The sequence below is a fragment of the Podarcis muralis genome, chromosome 1, assembly GCF_964188315.1.
Source record: "Podarcis muralis chromosome 1, rPodMur119.hap1.1, whole genome shotgun sequence".
Lineage (NCBI taxonomy): Eukaryota > Metazoa > Chordata > Lepidosauria > Squamata > Lacertidae > Podarcis > Podarcis muralis.
In genome coordinates this window covers 30,185,217-30,212,388 of record NC_135655.1, presented here as the reverse complement: position 1 = coordinate 30,212,388, position 27,172 = coordinate 30,185,217, and the positions used below count along the sequence as shown (strand labels likewise).

The window sequence follows — 27,172 nt, the reverse complement described above, 5'->3', positions numbered from 1 at the left end:
CAGAGGTACCACTGTATTACACAATATTTTAAAGCTAATATTAATAAAAATTATGGTTAAAAATTTACAACTCGCTTTCAGATGTCTGCTATTTATGAAGGAGTCAGATAGGAGTGTCATACAGATGGTACATGTCTAAATGTTGTGATTGGGAAGAATTCTCACAATTCTCACCTGTGTCATGAATTGTTGTGATCTGGCTAATTTAATAGGCTTTAGGGTGCCAAATCCATATGCTGATCTTAATCGGCCACCAAAGGTTGACTGTTGTAAAAAAAATCACCACATTTAAAGAGAGGGAGCTGAACTTGGGTTATGAAAAGTAGCAGCATTAGTACCCAGAACCATACATTATTTCTTAGAACCTTGACAGATTTAGCTGCTCCTTAAACTAAGGTTACCAGACGTCCCCATTTCCCGGGGACAGTCCCTGGATTTACACATCATTCCCTATACAAAATCCATTGAAGTTGAAAAGTGTCCCCAGTTCCATTGAAAAAAATCTGGTAACCTTACCTTAAGCAATCAACAGCATCACTTTCTGAAACAAAATCTCTCACCTGAATTCTGATCCATTTTGATCCAGCTCAGCAAAGAAGACCCGATGCAAGTCTGAGCTATGTGACCATAGGAGATACTATATATCTTGAGTCACAATGTCTAGATGAGGTCATGGAATACTTGAGATGAAATTAAAGTGACCTGAACTCAAGAGGAGGCAAACAGCATGCACAACACTCAGACAGTCCCAGTGACTAGGAAATGTCTTCCTAATCAGAAACAATCCCATTTGGATTCCACATCACCAGCTGACACCTTAGGTCATGGAAATGTTTCTGTGATGTAAAAAATTGTTATGGTTGGGTAACTCCAGTAAACATTCTGTTTCGAAAAAATCTGAAATAGAGAGCACAATAAATTACATATAACACTATAAGAAAGGGAAGAATCCACAAGCAGACCGCCTGGTTCCTTAACAACACCATGGACTTTTTGAACTTTGACTTTGAGGAGGATGAAGGTGAGAGTGTTGTATGTGTTTTGTTTAAAACAGCAATCACCAAACGAATGCCCTTAGAGCTTTAGCAGAAATCACAATTACCTGTGTATGTATAAGAGCCAAAAATGAAAAGCAGGGCAGGGCATTGGTATCTTGATGAAACTCTGAAGTATTCAGAGTTAAGTGAGTCCAGAAACCAACTCTCCTTCCCCACAGCAATCCTTTTCACAAAAAGAAACTAGGAAGTGATGCTCACATGTGTCAGGAATTATAAAGAATCTCAGGTTGATGAAACAGGCAACAACAGTGAGGCTGAGGTAGAAGAACCAACCACAAGTATCACCAAACAGGGTTACACACTACCACAACAGAAAGGCTGTCTGGACTGATAGGACTGGGGGGAGGGGGCAGAATTAGGGAAGAACATCTGGCTGGCATAGTAAAGCAATTGCCTCGGGCAGCAGATGCTATGTAGAGGCAGTGGTAGCTTCTCAGTCATTCCACCTAAGCCTCCTACCTGTTTGGTTTTGCCACATGGCTTGTCTTGCATCCCTTCACTTGCCTGCTGCCATCTGGTACAGTGAGGGGACATCCCTAGTGTTGAAGCAGCATTCAGCTGCCCATCCAGCTGGCTTCTGAATATGGAACCGGGGAAGGAGCTCACTACCTTATCCTTTGCTGCAAAAATTATTGGGCCAACCCTGCTTGGGTGGCCCATTTCGCTTTTCAAAATAAGGGGTTGACCTTAGATGGCTTTTTTGGATCCTTTATTCTATATTATTTCATTTCATTTACGAGCCATTCCCAGCACCCACCAGAATCTTTGATTGTAAGTCAAGATAGTTTTGAAGCCCAGTTCATTCTGAATTGTGGTTATCAATTTTGTTATTTATTATTATTGTTGCTTATTAAATTTGTATGCTGCCCTCCATCTGTAGACCTCAGGGCAGTTCACAACTCAAAAACGCAAGATTGAAACACAAAATACATAATACAAGAACAAGAAAGAAAGAAAAACAAACCAATAAACCAATAAACACACCTGTCAATGGCCTCAACTAACACTCTTTTTTTCCACCCATATCGATACCTGAATGGCTGAACTGGGGATCATTCGTGTCAAGCTTAAATATTGAATAACACTCAAGAAGGTTGCAGAAGTGCAGCTCAGTAACCCAATAAGTGGAAGGAAGAGGTTGAACACCCTGTGCAAAAAAAGAGATTGAATAAAGAGTAACACATTTTTTCCCCTTTCCTTCATTTGGCTGGACGAGGTATAGCAACAAATCCCTTGTACAGTTTGAGTTGTCTTAAGGGGCAATTTTCCAAAGCTGTTTCTGCCTAATTGTAAAATAAATTATGAATTGGAGGTGAGAGAGGTGGAATCACATCTAATAGCATCTAGTTACAAATCTTGCTTCCAGTACCTGTGCACAGTGGCATTCAAACCATTTCATCTTATTAGAGAACAGCACAATCCCCACCCCCAACCTCCAAAGCCTTCTCTGCCTGATACAAAACACAGCCGGAGTGTCTTCCAAGTTAGCAACACAAGAAAGAGATGAAAGCAGTTGTCATCATTTTAGGTGGTCAACAAAATGTGGGGAGCCCAGTCACGGTAAGTGATTGTAGGTGTGAGAAATGACAAACACCAAGAATGGAGGAGAACCTCATTTGAAATAAGCAACAGCACACACATTGCAAGGCGAACATCACAAGACAGCTAGTGGTGGACTTTTCTGGATCTCACAGCAGAAAGCAACCATCAACCTCTGACAGCTTTTGGGTGAGTGTCATGCACACTGGAGAGAAGGACGAAGATCCATGGATGGGGAAGGAGAGAGAAAGCTCTTTAAGGCGCTTGGGTTCATGAATGGCTTCACTGATGGGCAACGAGGGCGTCTTGTGTAGTGTAATAGGCATAGCAAGGGGCTTGTATTCCTATTGCAGAATGTGTGGAATTAATCTCATTCCAGATGAGTATGGCGAGATGTCGGAAGGCAGCACGTCTGCAGAGATCCTATCTGTTACTGACACCACTGACAAAGAAGAGAAGTCAAGGGATGAAAATTCTGACACAGACCTTGAGATAGAAGGTGGACTGTTTAGTATCTTGTCTTCCAGCCAAACCTTTCCCCTCAGCCTCATAATAACCTTGTAAGATAGTAGTGACTTTGTCAAGGACACACAGTAGTCATGGGCATAGCCAGGGAGGGGGAGCTGCCTCCCCAAATCAAGCAAATCAATAAAAATATTTAACTAACTGAGGTTCTGCCCCCCAGCATAAATCTTGGCTACACCCATGTCAGTAGTTGTCTGTTTAAAAGTATGGGTTCTGTTGCTAAACTGAGGAATGCCTCTATAACCTTCATTTTAGTTCATCAAGGTAAAACAAAACATGGATCAGCCACAGATATCAGTGTCAAAGTTATTTGACAATAGTAGGCCTTGTCAATCTTATTTAACTGAAGGCTAAAGCGAGTTGCTAGCCACAATGGCTAAGCTCTTGCTCCACAGTCAAAAGCAGTAATGCTTCTGAATTCCATTTGCTGCAAGCCTAAGGGGGGAATGGGGAATGTTTGTCTGCTCAGATCTTGCTTGCTGGTTTCCCATAGACAGCTGGTTAGCCACTGTGAGAACAGGATGCTGGACTAGATGGGACATTGACCTGCTCTTCTTATGTTCTTAGTCTCAAAATGTTATATAGGAACCACAATCTAGTTCTATTTGCACTTACTTGTATGTGACTAGTAGCCCAGCCCTTAAATGTACAGAGACATCTGTATCAGGAAACCATCAAATAAAATGTGGACCAGCCATGTACAAGAATGTGCACCTACATCAACCCTGCAAATGGATTTTCTTTGTTGTATTGGTTTACCTGGTTGCTATTGTCTTGAACATAAATAGGATTGATTTAACTACAGATGCAGTGCATATTGTAGTGCAGGCTTGGCTAACTGGAAGTATAGAGATATTTGTGATCTTATGATTCTTTCCTGGAATCAGTGTGAGTTTTGCACATTTGCAAGGCATAAAGGAGAACTTCAGAGGTGTTTAGTTGCCTAATATTTTAGGGGCCATCAATTTAAACCTTTCCTTAGTGACTGTGCTACTGAAGTCTAGGTCAGGACACGTCTGTTTTCTTTGTAGTGATCACAGGGGAAATGCTATGCCAATCAGACTGGTTTGCTTTTCCAGATGTTGACCGATCATTTGCAACCATAAAAGGTGCAGAACTCTACATAGAGGCTTGCAAGCTGGTAGGAGTGGTTCCTGTCTCGTACTTCATTCGTAACATGGAAGAGCCCATCATGAACCTTAACCATCATGGGCTTGGACCCAAGGGAACGAAAGCCATTGCCATTGCTCTGGTTGTAAGTACTTCAAAATAATAGTCCACACTATTTCACATCAAGTTGATAGGCTTTTTCCCAGTTTGGGGAGAAAGAAGATTATTCTTAAATGTAGGAAGAAAGAGGACACTGTCTTATCACTAGATCTGGTTAACCGTACTGCGTAGATGGCAACTTCCCTGTCCCCATATTTCCCCTTCACATTTGGAGCTTTAACGAGAATTGCAATTGTATTTATGTTCTTTGTTTACATTCTGCAACTTGGTCCCACACTGTTTTCCCCATCAGAATCACATTTCCCAGCTCCTACTAGCCCTGCTAGGGGAAAGGTTGGTATCTGTATTATTAATTTTGTAAACCTAAGAGGTTATATTTACAACCAAGATGTAAACAAAAAAATAAACAAACTGCCTGTCTTCCTCCCATGGTAAATGTGGGTGTGGGTGTGTGATTTTGATCAGAGAATTAAAAAAGGTAAAGGGACCCCTGACCATTAGGTCCAGTCGTGACCGACTCTGGGGTTGCGGTGCTCATCTCACTTTATTGGCCAAGGGAGCCAGGGTTAAACAGGAAACTATCCCCCCTCCACAAACACACACACAAACAAACAAACAACTATCCCAATATAATTCATCAGTCTCCTGTGTGTAAATTCTCCCTCTCCCAAAGCTGGTTTTCATCTAGAAGTAAAGATCCCAATGGTGTCCTAATCTGCTCCTCTGCTTAGCTGCTGTTTAAACTTTAAAAACAAAGCCCATTAGCTGCATTCACCCAATTAACGTTAACTCTAATGTTAACTGTCCGGGCTTACAGTTCTTTGTGGTTTTGTGATGTCGAGCTGCGAAAACTAATATTTTGGGCAAACAGAGAACTTTAGAAAATGCCTTTTCTGTCAGTCTGTTCTGCTGATTTCCTGTAGTTCTTTATCCCTCTTTGCATTCTTTAGTCCAACACAACCATCACCCACTTAGAGCTAGAAGATAACTGGATTCTGGGCGAAGGAGCCACATACCTGGTGCAGATGCTGCGGGAGAACTGCTACATCCAGGAGATGGTACCCAATCTTTCCCTGTATGGAGGGTGAAGGGAGTTCACTTACTTGACGAGTTCGTTCTTTTTTTGGTATTGATTATTATTGCTATTATTGATGTGCAAAGTGTTTTACAACCTTTTTCTTGTTTATCTCTGGAAACTGTTCACGGGCCTTCTCATTTCACAATAATCGCTTACATGTTTTCAATGTATGAAGTCCCACGTTCAGCCCACACCCCTTCAATTATATGTTCTCGGATACAAGGGCTAGGAAGGACTTAGGTCTGGAACCCTAGAAAACCATCAGAATCATAGTAGTTGATTGATCTATTGGCCAAACCTATTTGGTGTTTCGCAACTTTCTGACTAGTTGCAGGACCTTAGCCAGACCTTGCAGAGTAAACGCAGAATCCACGGAAGCAATTGGCAACTTGGCTGCAGACAGGATAGACGAAGCAGGAACCAGGAACTTGTAGTTAGGTGTTTATTATATACAGTGGACTATTTACAGGAACAGAACACGGATCTTTTGCTAGCTCTCTCATACACGACTCACAACTCCTACACTGACACACAGAACTCTGAACCTCTGAACTATTGAACTAACACATTCCAGTTAGTAGGCCATTAATTATCACTCCCTTGAGAGAGCCTGACCAATCAGAGAGCAATCTCCATGTCTCTGTTATCACCAGGCAGACTTACTCCTTCATATTGCCTTCTGGCTGTCTGCCAAACCTTAATTGACTCTGTGTGAGTAGCTGCACGTACACAGTTTCCCAACATGATCAGCTTCAGGATTTTGGGAGTCCCTGAGCAAGAGATTGTTGATATACCTCCTTATCTGGTGGTGAGAGCCTGGAGACCATCCCAGGGCCCTCTGCAGAAATGCCATGTGCAGCAGAGCTAAGCCCCACATCAAATTATTTTGAAAGCTAAATTTAGCTTTCTAAAATATACGTATCATTGCCCATATCGGTATTGCCCGTAAGTAGCATCTTCACACAGTCTTTTGAGATCCATGCGTAAGTTCATCCCTTGAATTCTGCATTAGCCCCTAGAATAACATCATACTCTGGGCCCATATTCACACAAATCCTAAAAACAGGCAGCTTATCCATAGATGTGCACTGAAATTGTAAGGGGAGGAGAAAATTTCATATTTTTTTGCCGTCCTGTTTGTGAATACAACAAGTCAGGGCCCAAATACACATGACTTTAAATAAATTAACGCAGACAACATGCAGGTTGTTTCAAATGCAAATAGGATCTAGAAGGAGGGTATAGTATTTTAGGGAACTGCAGAGTGTGGAGAGTATAAACCTTTCTCTTCTGCCAAGGTCTCTCCAAAAGTGCTGCCCCCAACAAATACTCCCTGCTGCTTGCACCAGGAGAGAAGCTTGCATCATAAACAATGAACCCCCCCCCCCTTGTGCAAATAGCAGGTGGGGATGGATTTTCACCTAGGCCAGTGCAGCAGGGTAAAGGTTAAGATCTCCCTCCACGCATCTTACTATTTCAGTGCTGCTCTCTCCTGCTTCAGATGAAAAATATGCACATTAAATATGCATTTTAGGTGCAATTAACATTGACATACATATTTATACTTGCTCTCTGTCTTTTATTTAATAATACATTTAAATGCATATTTTGAGATGTTCAAACTGCGCAGAAGTGCATCACAGCATTTGGAGAACAGAAACACCAGCTAAGTTTTGATCCTCACCAGAGGTGCCGAGTTCTGCACCACATTGGGGGGGGGGGATCTTCATTGTGTGCAAGATTGGGGGGAGGGGCTCAGCTCTATCCCCACAAACGGGGGAACGGCTGAACTGTCCTCAGCCCCATAGAGTTGGTGTCTGTGATCCTCACATGAATCTGAGTGGTGTGTACCAGTTCATTTTGTATCTTTGCAAAGGTCTAACTCCACTTTCCTCAACTTGGTGCCCTCCAGATGTTTTGGATGGCAATGCCAATCAGTGGTAAGGGGTTATCAGAGATGTAGTGCAATGACATCTGGATAGTACCATGTTGGGGGTAGGCTGGTCACATTCCTCAAACGCCTCTTTATTCAGAACAACTTCATCCTTTTCAGATGTTTGTCCTCTTTCCTTGCCTTATCCCGCCCCGCCCCCCATGCATTTCAGAATATTTCCAATAATCATCTCAACACAGAAGGAGCTGAAGCTATCTGCAGGATGTTCTACAATAACATTTCAAATATCCGGGCTGTTCAGCTTTCAGGTACGGTTTCTACCTCTATAGACACAAGTGGAATGATGCAGCAACACTGATATTTCTGAATACTGTACACAGGAACACATAAAAGTAGCCTTCCTCAACCTGGAGTTCTTCAGATGTTCTGGACTGAAGCTCCTTTCATCCCTCCCTGACCACTGACCATGCTGGCTGGGGCTGATGAATGTTGAAGTCCAAAACCATCTGGAGGGCACCAAGCTGGGGAGGGATATTAGACAACAAGACTGGGAAGACCTGTGCCTGAATTCTTGGCTACTTCCAGTCAGATCAGGCTATACTGGGGCTAGAAGAAGAAGTGAACCTGCAGATTTTCATGTTTTTCTTATACAGTGGTACCTCGGGTTACATATGCTTCAGGTTACATACACTTCAGGTTACAGACTCAGCTAACCCAGAAATAGCGCTTCAGGTTAAGAAGTTTGTTTCAGGATGACAACAGAAATCGTGCTCCTGCGGCGCGGCGGCAGCAGGAGGCCCCATTAGCTAAAGTGGTGCTTCAGGTTAAGAACAGTTTCAGGTTAAGTACGGACCTCCGGAATGAATTAAGTACTTAACCCGAGGTACCACTGTAAATGAGTGAGGGTCAAGTGGGACCTGCAACAAAATGTTGCAGTGTGGAGTGCTTCCTATTCATGATGCCAGCCAACCATACCATTTTCTAGGGGCCTGTCCACATTTCAGCAGTATTTAGCTGTTAGTCCACTTTTAAGGTAAAGGTAAAGGTACCCCTGCCCATACGGGCCAGTCTTGACAGACTCTAGGGTTGTGCGCCCATCTCACTCTATAGGCTGGGGGCCAGTGCTGTCCGAAGACACTTCCGGGTCACGTGGCCAGTGTGACAAGCTGCATCTGGCGAGCCAGCACAGCACACGGAAATGCCGTTTACCTTCCCGCTAGTAAGTGGTCCCTATTCATCTACTTGCACCTGGGGCTGCTTTCGAACTGCTAGGTTGGCAGGCGCTGGGACCGAGCAACGGGAGCACACCCCGCCACGGGGATTCAAACCGCCGACCTGACGATCAGCAAGTCCTAGGCACTGAGGTTTTACCCACAGCGCCACCGCGTCCCTTAGTCCACTTTTACCCCATTTCAATTAGACTGTAGTCCCGACCTGTACATATTTGAATTTGTATATGAGGAGAAATTTTGGTCTTTGCCGTTAATACCAGTAGAAGTTCCCTTTTGTCTCCACCTAATGTTCTGATTCTATTATGTGTGTGTGATGTGAACTCCATGCATGACATCTGAGTCATTCCAAAGTAGGAAGTCTGTAAGCCCTTTGGAAGAAACCATGAATAGGGATGGAAAAAGGAGGGAAGGAAATGAGAGAAACAATCTTAAACCTCTGCTTTGTTCTGCATTGTTTTGACTTGTGACGTTTGTAATACACTATCCATGTCTGGGGAACACATCACACAAGTCAATCTCTACAAAGGAAACTGTGCATGCAATGTACTGAGCAACAAGTTCACATAAAGCTATGGTCAGTGCTTTATTTCTGGGGGTACACAGGGGTAAGCACACCCCTAAACATTTTTTAGAAAAGAAAAGAAAAGGCACTGCCTATGGTACATTTAACAGGAGGACTCCAGCTCCAAATGCAGCTGTTTCAGTCATGCACAAAAGATATATGTACTTTGCATGTGTTGTCTATGTGATTTTCCTACATGGAAGTGAAGTCAATGTAGGTAATTGACTTGTGTGAAACAGCCCTCAGTTAGCATCCTCTTTTCCTCTTCAGGAAACAACTTTAGGGAAGAGACAGCACCATATTTTTCGGAATCATTAATGGTGAGTAACTTGTGAGCTGGGGAAACTGGGAGTCTGTGCAAAAGGCCGTAAATGAAAGGTTATGATGCACCCTTCAAAGTGAGGGTTGGCAATGACCTGTGGCAGCGGGAAGAGAAGCTACTTCATGCCTTGTCTGCTCAAAATCGTTCTCGCCAAACTTTGTTTATTCATGCAGTGGGTGGGGTGGGGGGGGATGATTTAGTCCCTACATCTTTCCCCCTGCAGATAGAAAAACTGCTGTCTGTAGAAAGTATGAACAGGTGAATGGCAGGAAGGGAAGAGCCTCTCACTCCGCCCACCTAGTGGTCACCTGATTTTCTTTCTTTTCAAAATTGTCATAAGGGAGCCTAATGGAACTGCTTCTCATGTTTAATTTAGCCCTAAGAGGAAATGTGGGTTGCCAGGAAGGTGCTGTGGTAAGAGGTACCATTATATATTCCATGCACTGGAGGACTGGGGAGGGAGTATCAGGGAATCAGAGAATAAGAGACCAGAAGAAAAGAGGACGGGGAATATTTTCTTTCATGCTATACTGACAATGTTCTTCTCAAGTAAATGTGCTCAGTACTGTGAGTAAAAAGGAAGAAATAGCAGCACACTGTTTCATCCTCCCCGTCCCCAATGCTCCACTACAGGGAATGAATTCCTTTGTGCCTGTTGACAGCCTCTTGGGTGAAATATTATTGCTGCTGAACTTCCTGGTTTTTTTGGGTTGGGTTTCTTTATGGGTCACTGTATTGAAATTTGAAATGTTGAAATCTTAATCAGAGGCAGAACTTTGGGGTAAGGTGTGCATTGAACCAGACACTGAGAGTATGCCACCTTATAAAAATACCTGCAGTGATGCTTCAGAATACCAGTTGCTTGAAACTGCAGGAGGAGATTGTTCTTGCGCTCAAATCCTTCTTGTGAGTTTCCCACAAGCATCTGAGAACAGGGTGCTGAACTATATGGGACGGTGGCATGATCCATCAGGCTCTTATTTATGTTCTTTTGTCATCACTGTCAGTATCTTGGTGGACTAGGTTGATGCACACCACAAATGGGTGTTTATGTGCACGGCAAGCAATGATCATTAAGGTAAAGGTACCCCTGCCCATACGGGCCAGTCTTGACAGACTCTAGGTTTGTGCGCTCATCTCACTCTAGAGGCCGGGAGCCAGCTCTGTCCGCAGACACTTCCGGGTCATGTGGCCAGCGTGACGAAGCTGCTCTGGCGAACCGGCACCAGAGCAGCACACGGAACGCCGTTTACCTTCCCGCTATAAAGCGGTACCTATTTATCTACTTGCACTTAAGGGTGCTTTCGAACTGCTAGGTGGGCAGGAGCTGGGACCAAACGACGGGAGCTCAACCCGCCACGGGGATTCGAACCGCCGACCATGCGATCGGCAAGTCCTAGGCGCTGAGGTTTTACCCACAGTGCCACCCACGTCCCAACAATGTTCATTAGATACTACAAATTAGGCAAATGGGATGTCTAAGTCCAGTGCTTGGTCTGAAGGCTGCAACTGAGCTCATAGGTCTGTGCACCATTTCTCTCCACAGGTCAATTACAGAGTGATAGAGCTGGACCTCAGCCACAATGAGTTTGCTGACAAGGGAGGAGAGCAGCTGGGACAGATGCTGGGTAACCTTCTTCATTATTTCTACATGGCTACCAGTGGGACCAAAGAGTTACGTGCTCCCTGCTTCCACAAGCAGGAAGAAGTTCCAAGGGGCAACACTACCTGTTTGCAGTGGCGTAGCGTGGGGGGTGCAGGGGGGGGCGACCGTACCGGGCACAACATCTGGGGGGGTGCGCTCGCACTCGCAGCTCTCTGCCCCTACCTGGCTCACGAGTTAGGGGGTGCAAATTACTTGCCTTGCCCCGGGTGCTGACAACCCACGCTACGCCACTGCCTGTTTGGTTTCCTTTTGGAGGAGAGACAGACCCTCCAAGTGTCCCTATTTTCCAGGGACGTCCCTGATTTACAGAAGCCGTCCCGGTTTCGGATTTGATCCCGGAATGTCCCGCCTTTCCTGAGGATGTCCCTTTTTTCATTGGAGAAATGTTGGAGGGTATGGGGTTTTGCGACCCCCCAAGGCAATTCTGTATAGGGAAGGTTTTTTTTTAAATGTTTTGTTATGTTTTTACATATGTTGGAAGCTGCCCAGAGCGCTGGGGCAACCCAGTAAGATGTTTGGGGTATAAATAGTAAAATTATCATCATATAATGGGATGTCCCTATTTTCATTGGAGAAATGTTAGCGGGTATGGAGAGATCGCTGGAGTCTTCTGCTGCTTTTGTAACAGTTGGCTTATTTGCAAATGTATAAATATAGCACAGGTGGAAACTAGCACCTTAAGCATTCCTAGCAGGCAGCAGATCCACTAACCCATTCATCATTTATTCTGCAAGAAGCCTATTGTGCAATGGCTCCTTCTGAAGCAGTGCATTGGTAAATTTATCATAACCATTTGTTTAAAATGTAATAATTAAAGAAGACTTTGGGAAAGCTAATATACCATGCCTGTATTTTAATGTTGGTACTCTGCCTTCCAAATACGGTATGATTCCTGACAATTTAGAATATCCCTTGACTGTGTAATCCTAGTTTCACCCTTGCAAAACTACCGTAGTTCCCAACACCCATAACAAATTACAGTTTCCAGGATTCCTTGGGGGAAGCCAGGTGCTTTCAGTGCTTTAGATGTATGGCAGACTGCCAAAACAAAGAAAGCTAATCAGAAGGAGTTTCTTGTGTAAAGACTGCGAGCTCACTTCAGTTCTTGTACTGAAAACATTTTTTTCGGCTCATAATGTGCTCAGAGGCATTCTGCATCATTTGTTAACTGGCTCAGGTTGATAAATCTTTGAGTTCTAATTTTAAAAAAATTGGAGTGTGTCTGACAAACCTGAAGTCTGCTAACTCCTGCTCTGGAGGCAGAAATGCAAAATAAATAAGCAGCCTCATCATTTCATGGATTTGAGACCATGTTGTGGCCAGGAGACATTCCATAGGCACGACGTCTAGCACCCACACCCACAATGCAGGGCTCTGACGCGACTTCCAGTTACCTGAGGCCTCCTGAGACCTCTGATGAGACTTCTGGTGGAAAGCGGAAGTTGCTTTTGGAGGTCTTGCAAGGTCTCAGATGTAATTTCTGAGGCCTCAGAAGAGCCGCTGACCTGCCAACCCAACGTGACATCATAACCTGGGGCCCAAGTCAGTGCCTCTGAGGCATTCAGTTTACTTCTGGAGTAGTGGGTAGCTTTGCCCTTCCGTATTGTGGAAGGAAAAGAAGGCTGGCCTTACCAAGAAAAATTCAAGCCGTAGTTACCAAGGGTGGCCCTGTCAACTTGCTTTAGTCTTCTTTCTATCAGATATACAGTGCTACCTCGGGTTACAGATGCTTCAGGTTACAGACTCCGCTAACCCAGAAATAGTACCCCGGGTTAAGAACTTTACTTCAGGATGAGAACAGAAATCGCGCAGCGGCAGCGGGAGGCCCCTTAGCTAAAGTGGTACCTCAGGTTAAGAACAGTTTCAGGTTATGATCGGACCTCCAGAACGAATTACCGTATTTTTCCCTCTATAACACGCAGATTTTTTCTCCTAAAAAGGAAGGGGAAATGTCTGTGCGTGTTATGGAGCGAATGTGTGGTCCCTGGAGCCAAAAAATCAGGCAAAAGTCAAATCGTGAGTCACGGAGAAGGGAAACCTGAAAAGAGGAAGTGGCTGCTTTCCTGCATTCTGCCTCAGGGTCTTACTGCCCACCCTCCTCTGTTTCGTTGCTGTGTTTGCTCAAACGGAACAAAGAGCAGGGAAAGCCCCTCCCCTCCAGGCAAGCAGAGGGGAAAGAAAGCAGAGTGTCGTTCCTTCTAATTCCTCTCTGTGCTCCGGTGCTGGCTGGTTTGGGTGCTTGGGTGGGGGGAAACTTTTGCCTTTCTTTCCTCCCTCCCGTTAAATCCCTCTCCTGCATTCTTAGCCAGCTGCTTCTCTGCACACCCCTCTCGTGCTCCTTTTCCCTTCTTTGTTTTTCCTTCCCTCCCCACTTAAAATGTGGTTACAAAGCATAGATCCACATGGATCCTCAGGATCTTTGCATTGGGTCACCCCAAATTCACCATCAGATCACATAGCATGTCCATGGCTACAGCCTGCCCCCCAAAAATCACGCACCCACTGTTGCCTGGGGCTGCAATGGTGCAAAAACGTGGTTAAAAAGCATGGATCCACATGGATCCTCAGAATCTTTGCATTGGGTCACCCCAAATTCACCATCAGATCACATAGCATGTCCATGGCTACAGCCTGCCCCCCAAAAATCACGCACCCACTGTTGCCTGGGGCTGCAATGGTGCAAAAACGTGGTTAAAAAGCATGGATCCACATGGATCCTCAGGATCTTTGCATTGGGTCACCCCAAATTCACCATCAGATCACATAGCATGTCCATGGCTACAGCCTGCACCAAAAAAATCACACACCCACTGTTGCCTGGGGCTGTAATGGTGCAGAAATGTGGTTACAAAGCATGGATCCACATGGATCCTCAGGATCTTTGCATTGGATCACCCCAAATTCACCATCAGATCACATGTCTGTGGCCACAGCATGAAGCACAAAAATGATACATCCACTGTTTCATTCAGAATGTTTTTTCCCTTGTTTTCCTCCTCTAAAAACGATGTGCGTGTTATGGTCAGGTGCGTGTTATAGAGCGAAAAATACGGTAAGTTCTTAACCCGAGGTACCACTGTACAACATCATTTTTATTTTTCACTTACTGGACAAATAAGCTTCTAATACTCTTCCTGGGAATAACACCCCAAACTTTTAGAGCATTTCCATTACACACAAACAACACACATTTTTTGGTGTTAAAATGGATATCAGATATGTGATTTCTAACCAGATAAGAGTTTCCTTGAAATTAGTCTGGAGCTTACCCCCTTAGCAGAAATAGCATTTTCACAGAACCAATTCAGCATTGTTAATGTTATTAATCCAGCATGAAGGTCAGCGGATGCCTGCAAGAGGCAGATAAATCCATCATTATGATGAGAGCCAAAGGGGTGGTGGATAGATAGCTTGATACGCTTATGCCTCAGTCAAAATCTGGCTTGGAAACAAAGGCTTGCTTCTAAAAAAGGATGCACCATCCCAGCAGCTGTGAATTCCAACTCCCAGCAGCCCCAGCCACTACGGTGGGAGTTGTAATCCAGCAACATCTGAGGGACACCAAATTGGCGACTTCCATGAACCAAGAGGGAAAGCTTCTGGGAATGTATAGGAATCCAACTGTTTTCTCAAATCTCTTTCCACCACAGCTCTGCAGAGGCACAATTGGGTCCCAGAATTAGAATCACCTTAGAAACTCTTGACTGATTATGTTTCAGTGTACGTGTGTGTGTGTGTGTGTGTGTGTGTACACACACACACACACACACACACACACTCGCTTCAGAAGGTAACTTGGTTGCCCCTTAGAAGTCTGGCCACATCCCTGGGAAAGAACCGTCACTGTTGACAACTGTATGTTAAGACTGTATCATTGCTGCTGAGGCATTTGCAGGGAGTGGGGAGGCAGAAGGTTGAAGGGGCAGGAAGGCTTTATTGTGAAAGGCAAAGAAAAACCCTCAGCCATTTCATATTTAATGGCAAGAACCGACCTGCCCCCAAATATGAACCCCACCACCCCTGAAACGTCCAAAAATCCCTGGGCCATCCTAATTATGTCAGTGCGAGTCTGGGATCATCACAGAGCCAAAGAGCCATTTATTTTCACCCACTCCAATCTTTTTCATCCTCAGCAAGTTCTTTTCTTTTCTTCTTTCTCCTCAGCCAACAATGAATCGCTGGAGGTTCTGAACCTGAGTTGGAATCACCTGCGCATGAAGGGGGCTGTAGCCCTGAGTGCAGGCCTCAGGGTAAGACTTCGTTGGGTCTCGTCTTTGCGGATCCTGGGGAGAGGATCCCGGGAGCAAGACGAGGCTGGAGACCAATTCAGGAATAATGCCTGAACAGGACCGGCGTGTGGGGACGAAGAGGCAATGGTGGAAAGAGGCCTGTGGTGATTGAGAGCAGCAAACTTGGTGCCCTTGCTGCTCAAAGTACCTTTTACTGCCCCATCTCATAGATGGTTGGGGTGGCAGCGAGAGTGCTGTTGCGCTCAGGTCCCTCTTTCTGGTTTGCATGGGCATCTCCTTAATCGCTGTGAGAATAGGGTGCTGGAGTAGATGCACTATTGTCCTCATCCAGCAGGCTTGTCTTATGCTCAGTGTGGCAGCAAAATGGGCATGCATTGGGAGTTGGCACATGTGCTTTTTTTCCTGGGGGGACGCAGGGGGACGCATACCCCTAAACATTTTGTGAATCTAATGGGAGAAGAAACTCAAAATTTTAAAATTTTTAGTTTATTCTCTAGCACGGTGAATCGTCAGTTCCGTTGAATAGCACGTTGATTGGTCAGTTTTGTTGTTACCACCTCCGATGGCGGCCTCATTTCCTGTCACGGTGTTTCCTGAGTCTCAGACGGAAGCGAGCGTTTAATGTGTGAAGCAGTGTGGAATGTGGATGTCTGCTGTTTTACTGATGAAAGTTTGGCCTCATTGAGGGGCAGTATTTCAATACGAGTTGGAAAACTACTGTGAGCTGTCAGCTGTGTAATATGAGACAATGCATGTTCTTCGTACTTTTGTCCATTTACTATATTTATTTTCCCCGGTTTGAACTATAAAATAGCAATTCACTTGAGTCAAAATGAGAGTACCCTTAAACATTTTTTAAGGGGGGGGGGAGCACCTGGTAAAGCCGTACCATACCCACACCATCCAACTTTTTCAGATAAAAAACCGGGATGAGCGACATTCAGGACGTGCTCCTGGGCAAGTTATGTGACCTGTGCCACTATCTCGCCCCAAAAAAGCTTTTTTGGGGAGGGACAAGGTAGCATGTGATATCGTGGCACGCAAAAGGGCCACTGTGGTCTCGCTTGAAAAAACAGGATCCCCCCCTTTCCCCCCTGGGACACTCCGTGGGTATGCCATATCTACCTTGCTGCCCACTCCAGGTGAGGCCCCTCCAAGTCAACCCACATTCCAAAGTCCAAATTGGGCACTATTATTTATTATTTTAAAACACTTTTATACCCCACCAGTTTATATTTTAGAAGATTTCAAAGCAATGTACAGCAGTGATTTTTTAAAAAGCATCTCTAAAACCACAACCCATGAGCTGGGAATATAAACTAGCCCTGTGAGGAAAATTTTGGCTGGTGGGTTATAAGCTGGCACAATTGCCTGGCAATAAAAGGATTAAAAATAATAATAAAAATCACTGGTGTTTGGACAGGCACCAAGAGGAAATTGAGTTTGTTGTTTGGTGGTGCTATTAAAGGTACAAGTTAGATACCATTATGTGAAAACTGGCACTGAAGGAGCAGACAGGATTTTGTGACTTGCAGCTGATCCTAAAGGAATTTTGGAAGAGCCATTCACAGTGTAATAAACTGGACTTTTACAACCAGAGAGCTTTACCGTGCCATCCTCAGCATGTCTTCTTGGAAGTAAGCCCCTCAGTTGGTACCCATCTGTCTTGGGAGACAATGAAGGAGTGTGCCTTGCGGGGGGGGGGGGGAGTGTAAAGTCAGACCTTTGGGAGTTACATCGCCTGCTGTGGCTGTAGGTAGATATGGGAGAGACATGGTTTGTTGCAGCTGGGCAGATGAAGGTGTCTGTTTGTGCTCCCTTGGCGTTTCTTGTCTCTGTGCTCCTCCTGAAGAGTTCTATTTTTATTATTTCTATTATGTCTCCAGAACTGGTTCCAGGGTGATTTACAGGGTTAAAAAGAACATATACATGAAACCACAAATAAATGTTAATTTCTCCTCTCTCTTTCTCTTTCTGGAGGCCAACGGAGCATTGAAGGTACTGAACCTTTCATGGAACGGTTTTGGGAATGAGGGTGCTCTGGCCCTTGGGGAAGCCCTCAAGGTCAACAATGTGTTAAATGAGCTGGACATCAGCAGCAACCATATCAACAACGAAGGGACATTAAAGTTGTGCAAGGGGTTAGAAGTTAATGGTACCCTTAGAATCCTGAAGGTAGGATTTTATTTTCTGAGCTGGTTTGGAGCTTGGCAGCATATGGTATATGAAGGATGTTTTGTTTTTGTAAATTGTTTATTCAAAAGTATTTCTAAACCACTTAATTTTTTTTAAAAAAGTCTAAGTATTCAACAACCCTACAAGTGAACTTAAAGAAGCTAGAACAATATCATAAAAGCAGAAGTCAAATGGTGCAAAGTCCAGCCTATTGATCAGAGAAAGCCAGCAGAGAAAGATACGTCTTTACAAGATGTTGGGAGCAAATAATTGATGATGTTTCAGGTATAGCTGAAGGAAGGCTATTCCAAAGTGGAGGAACGTGTTAAACCGAAAGGGTTTTTTTGTTTGTTAGCTGAAAGGCTATGTCTACATCTACAGTTCTCTGATCAGGCGGACATGAAATTAAAAATGAGAAACTCCGTGGAAAAAGTAAAGAAGAAATATCATGATTAATAAATCACACACCATTAAAAAGGGCAAGATGCCACATAAAACTTATGTTATAACTTACATTAAGTGACTGATTGTTGATTAAGTGAGAAACGTAGAGACAAACATATGATGAAGATGCCAAAGAGAGTTCACAACTTATCTGAGAAACTTCCAAATGTCTTCTGTTGCTTTTGAATTCTCTCTTCCTCCACAGAAAGTGTGGCTGAAGAACCAAGCCGTACACCCCCCGCCACACACGTTATAATGGTAGTGATTGGGATTTGCCCTGACTAAATTATTATTGTTCTCTTTAAAGATCTGTTTATATTTACTGTTATGATGTAGTAGATATAATCGGGACAATTTATTTATGTATGAATGCACTTTCATAAAAATATATAGCAAAGTGCAAAATATAAGAATAAAATCAACAAAAACATCCATAAAAACATAAAAAAAAATCAATAAATTTGAATATAGTACATACTGATTTGTTAAAATTTTCAGGCAGCCCAGTGTGTCCCTGCTGCTCCCACATCCCAGTCAGCACACCATAGATAGCAATAGATAAGCAGTGTGTTCCACTGTCCTTAGTCCTGTTACTGTAATTCCCATTTCTCAGATCAAGAACTGAGGTAAAGCATTTATGTATTGCCATACAATATCCATGTCAGAACTGAAACCATCCCAGACCTTTCAACTCAGTTCTTTAACCTTAGGACTACTGATGGTGCATTCCTTTCTAGCAAGTGAAATCTTTCCTATCTTCAGATCATATCTGATTTCTTTTCCTTATAGATGTCCCACAATCCCATTACAGTAGAAGGCGCCATTGCTCTCGTCTCATGTGTCAGAAAGAACACAAGCACCAAAATGGAAGAAATCAATATTTCGGTAAGAGGATACTAAGGGAGAGTTCAGCAGCCCTCATAATTCATAATGCTAAAATCCTGCCTAGGCACAAATGCAGACAATTCCAGCAAGAGAGTAAAGCGTGAGGCATCTGAAGAAACTGGTGTGGTTGCATAAGGAGCTTACAGATGAGCTGGGGTTTAAGAAGGGCACCTATTAAAAAATGGAAGAAAGGGGAAATCATGAAGGAGGAGTATACACGAGTAACCAACAGTTGCAGGGAAACGGTCAGGTGGGCCAAAGCTCAGAATGAACTCAGGCTTGCAAGAGAGGTTAAAAATAATTTTAAAAGGTTTCTTCAGCTGTTTGAAGCAAGAGGAAGAGTAAGCAAGTATTAGGTCCTCTGCATGGAGAAGACGGAGAAATGCTAGGAGGTGACAGAGAGAAGGCGGAACTACTCACCACCTACGGTACTTTGCCTCTATCTTCACCCAAGAGGAAAGTGCCCAGTCTGGTGATAACAGAATAAACAATGCAAGGAGGCAGCAGCAGCCCAAGATAGGAAAAGAGGTAGTAAGGGAACACCTAGCTCCCTTAAATGAATTCAGATCTCCAGGGCCTGGTGAGCTTCACCCAAAAGTACCAAAGGAGCTTGCGGATGTAATCTCAGAGCCTCTGTCTATAATACTTGAGAATTCTTGGAGAACAGGTGAGGTCACTGCAGACTGGAGGCAGGTAAATGTTGTCCCCATCTTCAAAAAGGAGGGGAAAGAAGGCCCAGGTGACTACCAACAAGTGAGCTTGACATCAATACCAGGAAAGGTCTTGGAACAGATAATTAAACAGTCAGTCTGTGAGCACTTAGAAAAGGATGCAGTGATTACTGACACCCAGCATGGCTTTCTCAAAAACAAGTCATGATAGACAAATCTCATTTCTTTTTTGATAGAGTTACCAACTTGATGGATCAAGGGAATGCTGTGGACATAGTGTATCTTGATTTCAGTAAGGCATTTAACCAAGTCCCCCATGATATTCTTGTGGGAAAGTTGGTAAAATGTTGGTTGGATGAGATAACTGTTAGATGGATTTGTAACTGGTTGGCTGACCAAACCCAAAGAGTGCTCACTAAGGTTCTTTGTCATCCTTGAAAAGTGACAAATGAGAAGCCGCAGGGTGTTGTCCTGGGTTCAATCCATTTTCCATTTGTGTTGCATCTGTTTAGATTATAAACCTGAGGACAGGGGCTGTTTTTAGTGATTGGCAAATCACACTGCAAGCCTTTTTTTGATAAATAGCAGTGTGTGTGTGTAAATAGCAAAGTAAACAAAAAGTTAGAAGGGGGCAGAATCAATTATGCAAAATGAGAGCATTTGTTCTATTCATATAATTCAATTTTTGGATTACCTGGGCCCCAAATTTTGATTGAGATAGATTGCACAAGGTACACTCAGCCAACCCCTGGACATTGAAACCAACCAGAGAGGCTCCAGGGTTGTCATCCCATTGTAACCGATTATAGTGGAACCTCGGTTGTCAAACGTAACGCGTTCCGGAAGCCTGTTTGGCTTCTGAAACATTCGAAAACCGAGGCTCAATGGGGCAGTCTGCAAGCCCCATTGAGAAAAAAGAAAAAAGAGAAGCCATTCGGCTTCCGAGGCACATTCAAAAATGGAACCATTTACTTCTGGTTTGTTGGAGTTTGGGAGCCAAAACGTTTGGCTTCCAAGACATTTGGCTTCCGAGGTTCCACTGTATATGGAAATGGGATACAGCCTGTCTGCTCTAAATCCAATCTGCTCTGCTTTAGAATGTGCTGGTGAATGAAGGCTTCATCAGGTTGCTGGATGTAGTCTGTGACATACGGCCTGAACTAGATGTCGTCTATGGAGGGGTTGGAGGCCACGTTGCCCATAAGATTCCACCACGGCCAGATGCAATGAAGCTGATTCAGGTGAGGTCCTCTTCTCGCATTTTTGTCATGTCAAAGAGAGAGTTTGCTTCTCTTTGGGTAGCAGTGGAGAACCCGTGGCATTCCAGCAATGATTAGGCTCCCATCGGATGGAGTTCAGTAACTGACAGGCCACAGGTTTCCCATTCCTTTCTTAGTGGCCTTGCTACACAGTCAGACTTTTCAAACAGTGCATCCACCACTGGTTATTTACAAACCGCAGACTTATCTCAAGGCTGCACTTGTGCTACAGAAACACTGCATTACCAGAGAGAGCACACCCCTTAAAAGCCATGCTTTTGCTGCCCATCAAAATGAGGTTACTTAGGGTTGGCATACATCTGGTAAATCCCGGACATGTTCTCTTTTGGAGGGCCAACATGCCCATCCATGGGAAATTATTACATTTTAAAGGAAATGTATGGGGCTTTTCATTTGTTTTTGGCACGGGTGCAAGCCGCAGCTGCTGTCACCCCGAGCTTGCTTCCCTCATCTCTCCTCTGGAGCAGTGTTATGAAGTGTGTAGTTTGCATGCAAGCCTGCAGTTCTCACATGCAACCTGACTCTCAGTTCTAGGGAATTTTTGATGTCGGAACCTGGATGTACTCAAGAGCTGGGCACCCCAAGAATGAACAGACAACAGAGATGCATCAAAAAAGGATTCGGCTTATTGTCTCAAAAAAAGAGAGAATTAGCACTAAAATATTGAAAAATGTCAGAAAACAGCACACACTAGCCTTGGTTTAGAAGAGTTTAAAACCAAAATGCCTTGTCGACATAACCCTTCACTGCCCAGAGTGGCTGCAACAACCCAGTCAGATGGGTAGGGTGCAAATAATAAAAATACTATTATTAAAGGTACAAGAGTCCTTTAATAATAATCTGGCCATGCTACACATAAACCAGCTTCCTAGTCGACTCCTGTTTTCAAAAGCATGCGTTCTCTACAAGACTCAGTAGATGGTGCTATTGAATGGGAAAATAACATTACAGTACTTCTGGAGAGAAAGCAATTACTCTCCAGCCTGACCTAATCCGTAAGGGTGGCATACTCCAGGTGTTAGGGACTACAACTCCCATCATCCCTGATCATTGACCACACTGGCTGAGCCTGATGGGAGTCCAACAGCTTTGGGAGGGTACCACATTGGCTATCCCTGCCCTACATTTTGAGGGCATAAACTGCTGTGCTGAGACAGAGGTTCACTGGAGCCAATATAAGAGTCCCCCCCCCCCCTAGCAACACAAAGACCCAGGCCTGGAGTCAGCACAAAAGCTTCTTTCCACAATTCTGAAATATAAACACCCTAAAATTTGACAAGATTACTCACAACTTAGTTGCATTGTCTTCGATAGTGCTTGCTCCCAAGTAAATGTGTATTGGACTGCAGGCTAAATTACAAGCTGCAGTGTATCAAATTGCAAGAGACCTCTTCCAGTATCTTTTGATTTTGCAATTTATTACCAGGCCTTTTGTGTCCATAGCAAACATTTAAATAATAAATCCCATGGTGATAAAATAATCCAAGAGAATAAAACAGCACAAAAATAATCTTGATTTCTTCCTCAGCACTGACATATTTATAAAAATCAACACTGTTCTTAACTGCTTAAAAGGGAAAATAGAGCTGGCCTGATGAACATCTCTGGGGAGGGTATTTCTTTAAGTGAGTGCCACAACTAAGAATCATCTACTAATCTTAGGGCCCATCCATACTGTTTAATGCCTTGAATATTCTTGCAATGGGCAGGTTTAAGTAAATGGATGATATTTTCAGTTAATAAAGAGCACCCAGTAACATATTTGTATTGTAAATGCTTAAAGATAAACCGGAAGGAAGCAAAAGAATAAGCAGAATCGCTTCAAGTGTGGTTCTATCTAGTGGTTTTGAGCAACAGAAAACATAGCCTCTGCACCAGAAGTCCAAGATGTAGATATAATCTGAATATATAAGAAAAACAGTAAATGCTATCCATGGGAGAGGGATCGGACTTGTGGTCTCACGTAGGTTTCTTCTATTTTCTATTCCTAGAACTATTTAGATGAACACAAGTTGAGGCTCTGGGACTTCTTTAGGAATATGGACAAATATGGCAACATGAAGATTCCCGTGGCGGAGTTTCGAAGAACCATGATGCTGGTATGTCCCAGAGGCCGACTATACTAGAATTTCAAAGAGATTTGATTGGTTTAAATTATCACGGATTCTCTCAAAGACCCCTGGTTCTTGCAAGTTCACTGGGGTGTCTGCAATATTGGCTGGGAGGACTTCAGCCCTTTCCCAGAACTGCAGTTCCCATGTTTTCTATGGTTGGAAAGCGAAACAGTCAAGCAAGTGTGGAAGCAATTTAAACGTTTAGTGTAGACAGATGAAAACAAGACTCATTTTCTCACATTGGTACATCTCTAGCTACTCCAAGTACCTACCACAAACCCTGTGGTTTATTGTTACAATATTTCATTTTTATCCCCATAAGTACTGCTGGTACAGAGAAGAAGATGGGAAGAGAGACAATTGGCTCATCAAACAGTCAGGAAAAGCAGTGACATTTGTTGGCAGGGGTTGTGGCTGTTTAGAGAACGAGACGGGTTGCAGAGATTGAGCTATCTGAACACATAACTCAAACAAATCAGTGTGGATGCGCTGAAACATTATTGGCCAAAGTCTAGATGTGAGATTGGCAATGGGCAGGGCGGGTGCTGAAATTAAAATTCAGAATCCGTCATGGACATAGATATTGGAAGTGGTGAGCGAGGGTCATGAGGGTTTTCCACCTTGTGTTTCAGGCCAGGAGTGCCAGCTTGGCCCCTGGGGCCGTGGGTGCCTGGGGCCGTGGGTGCCATGCAGTGTGCATGACCATGGCACCGAAATTTGTGGGTTCCCAGCCCTTTCATGGGGAATTTTGTGGGTGCTTGGGCACCCGGGGCCCCAGGGAGTTGGCACCTATGTTTCCAGCAGATTGAGGTGTATTATTATAAACAGGAGGGACGCGGGTGGCGCTGTGGGTAAAAGCCTCAGCGCCTAGGGCTTGCCGATCGAAAGGTCAGCAGTTCGAATCCCCTTGGCGGGGTGCTCCTGTTGTTCGGTCCCAGCGCCTGCCAACCTAGCAGTTCGAAAGCACCCCTGGGTGCAAGTAGATAAATAGGGACCGCTTACCAGCGGGAAGGTAAACGGTGTTTCCGTGTGCTGCGCTGGCTCGCCAGATGCAGCTTGTCACGCTGGCCACGTGACCTGGAAGTGTCTCCGGACAGCGCTGGCCCCCGGCCTCTTGAGTGAGATGGGCGCACAACCCTAGAGTCTGTCAAGACTGGCCCGTATGGGCAGGGGTACCTTTACCTTTACCAGGGGTCAGCAACCCGCGGCTCCAGAGCCGCATGTGGCTCTTTTACACCTTTGCCGCAGCTCCGGGGCAGATACTAGCGAGGGGAGGAGGTGCATTGTGTGCCCCGACACTCCCCACTGTTTTAAATGTCACAATGGTTTTGCGGCTCCCAGTTTGTTTGTTTTTTCTTCAGTCCAAGTGGCTCTTTTTGTCTTAAAGGTTGCAGACCCCTGACCTTTACCTTTATTATAAACAGTATGTGTTTAGAGAAGTTGAGTTAGGAGGAATCAGCAGGCTCTGTCTGTTGCATGGTGCCTTTCTCAGCAGATAAGATAGGGGAGAGAGGGAGGTGGGCACTATTACCTTACAGCCACCCAACAGATGAAGGAATATACCAGGAGGGCGGAACTTCTGTCCCTCCAGATGTTACTCGACTCCAGCTCTGGCACAGCCAGCAGCCAGGCGTGACAGCAGTTGTAGTCCATCCACATCATCACAGGTTCCCCATCTCTGGAATATGTAACTGTACTCAATTTCAATAATGTTATTCTTCTTGTTTCACAAGCAAAAAAAGATCCCCTTGGACCGGGTACAGGTTGTGGAGCTGGTGCGTAAGCTAGACCAAAGCAGGACGGGGTACGTGGACTACAGGTGAGTAAACAGTAGCCAGATTTGGCCTGTTACTCTATTCTCTTCTCGATTTCCGGTTTTCATTCAAGAGATCAAATAGATCTCTCAACCAGGCCACAGGTCTGCATTTTCCTATGGCATGACTTCCAAAATTGTTCACCTTTTACAAATCTGCTTGGAAAAGGGTGCACACCACCGACCTCCATAGCGTTCTTTTGAGTTAGGAGGAGTCAGCAGGCTCTGTCTGGACAACAAGGAGGGAGCCAGTCTAGCTTCTCTAGGGAGGGAATTCCAAAGTCTGGGAGCAGCCACTGGGGAGGCCTAAAGGTGCTAAGGCTTGGACTTTGATGGTCTCTAAGGGGTGGGACGTGGGTGGCGCTGTGGGTTAAACCACAGAGCCTAGGATTTGCCAATCGGAAGGTTGGAGGTTTGAATCCCTGGGACGGGGTGAGCTCCCGTTGCTCGGTCCCTGCTCCTGCCAACCTAGCAGTTCAAAAGCACACCAACGTGCAAGTAGATAAATAGGTACCACTCCGGTGGGAAGGTAAATGGCATTTCTGTGCGCTGCTCTGATCTGCCAGAAGGGGCTTAGTCATTCTGGCCACATGACCCGGAAGCTGTCTGCGGACAAACGCCGGCTCCCTCGGCCAATAAAGCGATATGAGTGCCTCAACCCCAGAGTCAGCCACGACTGGACCTATGGTCAGGGGTCTCTTTACCTTTACCTTTAAGGGGTGGGCAATCTTATGATAATGCCATATGCCAGAGTTTCCCAAACTTGGGCCTCTAGCTGTTTTTCGACTACAGTTCCCATCATTCCTGGCTACTGGTCCTGCTAGCTAGGGATGATAGGAGTTGTAGTCCAAAAACAGCTGGAGAACCCGGCTATCGGGTTTATTGTTCAGACAGCTCTCAACTTAATGGCCAGCGCATATTGCTTCCCAGCCTCTGGCAGGCTGGTTATGTGCCTTCAGTGTCATGTGCAGGACTGAGCCTTCGGCACATAGCCCCACATGGGGTAATTATGTGCCCAAAGCCGATTTCTACATGTGATGTGGTGGATATGTGTGAGTGTGGGTTTGAAAGCAGCACATGCAAAAATACTCTTCCTTTGGCTGTTCTGTGCCCAGCGCTAAGTTCTTTGCAAAGGTCTGTTGGGGGATGAGGGAGAAAAATTCAGGTCTGCATCCCATATTGCGTGAGTGAAGGGCAGCTTGTACAAGGCTCTGTTCTCCAATTTGGGGCAATTTCTCCCTCCCACTGCAGCCCTATATGACATTGCTCGCCATGTTTGGTAGGCCCCCAGCCCTCCTGAGATGCTTTTCAGGGGGAGCAGCATGGGGTGGGGGTGGAGAGAGTGGAAGGGAAAGGAAAGATCAGCTGTGCAACCTTCTGCTTGTGCAACACTGGATAGAACTCTCAGCAAACTTTCTTTTTTCAAAAAACAAATCCTCACTGTTTTTTCCCCCTTCGCCTTTCAAATTAGTAATTATAAAGTTGAGGAGCCAGAAAAGAAGCCTGAGGAGGTGGAAGAGGAAGAAGGCTAATCAGGCGTCAGGTCAGCCAGTGAAGGATGGAAGGATAAGTTGTGTCAGGAAGACAAGAAACATGTCCTGTGGGCTGAGGGGGACGTACTGGAAGTGGGGAAATGATCAAAAGTCTTGACTTTAGATCGTAAAATATACTGAAATATCAACTGATTTCCAAGAGAAAGAAATACAGAATCTAAAATATTCTAGGGAAAACACAGTACAACCCCCAAGCAGTGTAATAATAATAATAATAATAATAATAATAATAATAATAATAATATATTTATACCCCACCCATCTGGCTGAGTTTCCCCAGCCACTCTGGGCAGCTTCCAATCAAGTGTTAAAAACAGTACAGCATTAAATATTAAAAACTTCCCTAAACAGGGCTGCCTTCAGATGTCTTTTAAAGATAGAATAGCTGCTTATTTCCTTCACATCTGAAGGGAGGGTGTTCCACAGGGTGGGCGCCACTACTGAGAAGGCCCTCTGTCTGGTTCCCTGTAACCTCACTTCTCGCAATGAGGGAACCGCCAGAAGGCCCTCGGTGCTGGATCTCAGTGTCCGGGCTGAAAGATGGGGGTGGAGACGCTCCTTCAGGTATATAGAATTATTATTATTATTATTATTATTATTATTATTATTATTACTATTATTACTATTATCTTTGCATTCCCATGTGGAACTGTGTGTGTCATGGTCACCAGTTAGACATTCCTGTCATGTTACTAGCGACAAACAACATGATTCTCCCACCTAGGCTCATGCCATTTTGCGAAATCCTTTTCATTTCATACATCATCATCTAATATGCTTTATATTTATAGTGTGGCAGAAGCAGTTTTAGTGCTTTCTAGATCAGGAGATGAAGAGCCTCCAGGTGTTGACGGACTCCAGTTCCCATCAGCCCCAGCCAG

General features: G+C 44.6%; 1 protein-coding gene across 1 annotated transcript; it reads left to right on the top strand.

The window, feature by feature from the left end:
• Positions 1–984: 984 nt before the first annotated feature.
• On the top strand, positions 985–26,270 carry LRRC74A (leucine rich repeat containing 74A). The gene is made up of 14 exons (XM_028707138.2): positions 985–1,021; positions 2,977–3,096; positions 4,202–4,377; positions 5,303–5,410; positions 7,536–7,632; positions 9,389–9,438; positions 10,987–11,068; positions 15,271–15,356; positions 17,337–17,531; positions 18,765–18,860; positions 20,629–20,772; positions 22,803–22,910; positions 24,659–24,744; positions 26,210–26,270. Exons 1-14 carry the CDS (start codon positions 985–987, stop codon positions 26,268–26,270), a joined length of 1,446 nt encoding a protein of 481 aa, XP_028562971.2.
• The last annotated feature ends 902 nt before the right edge of the window (positions 26,271–27,172 follow it).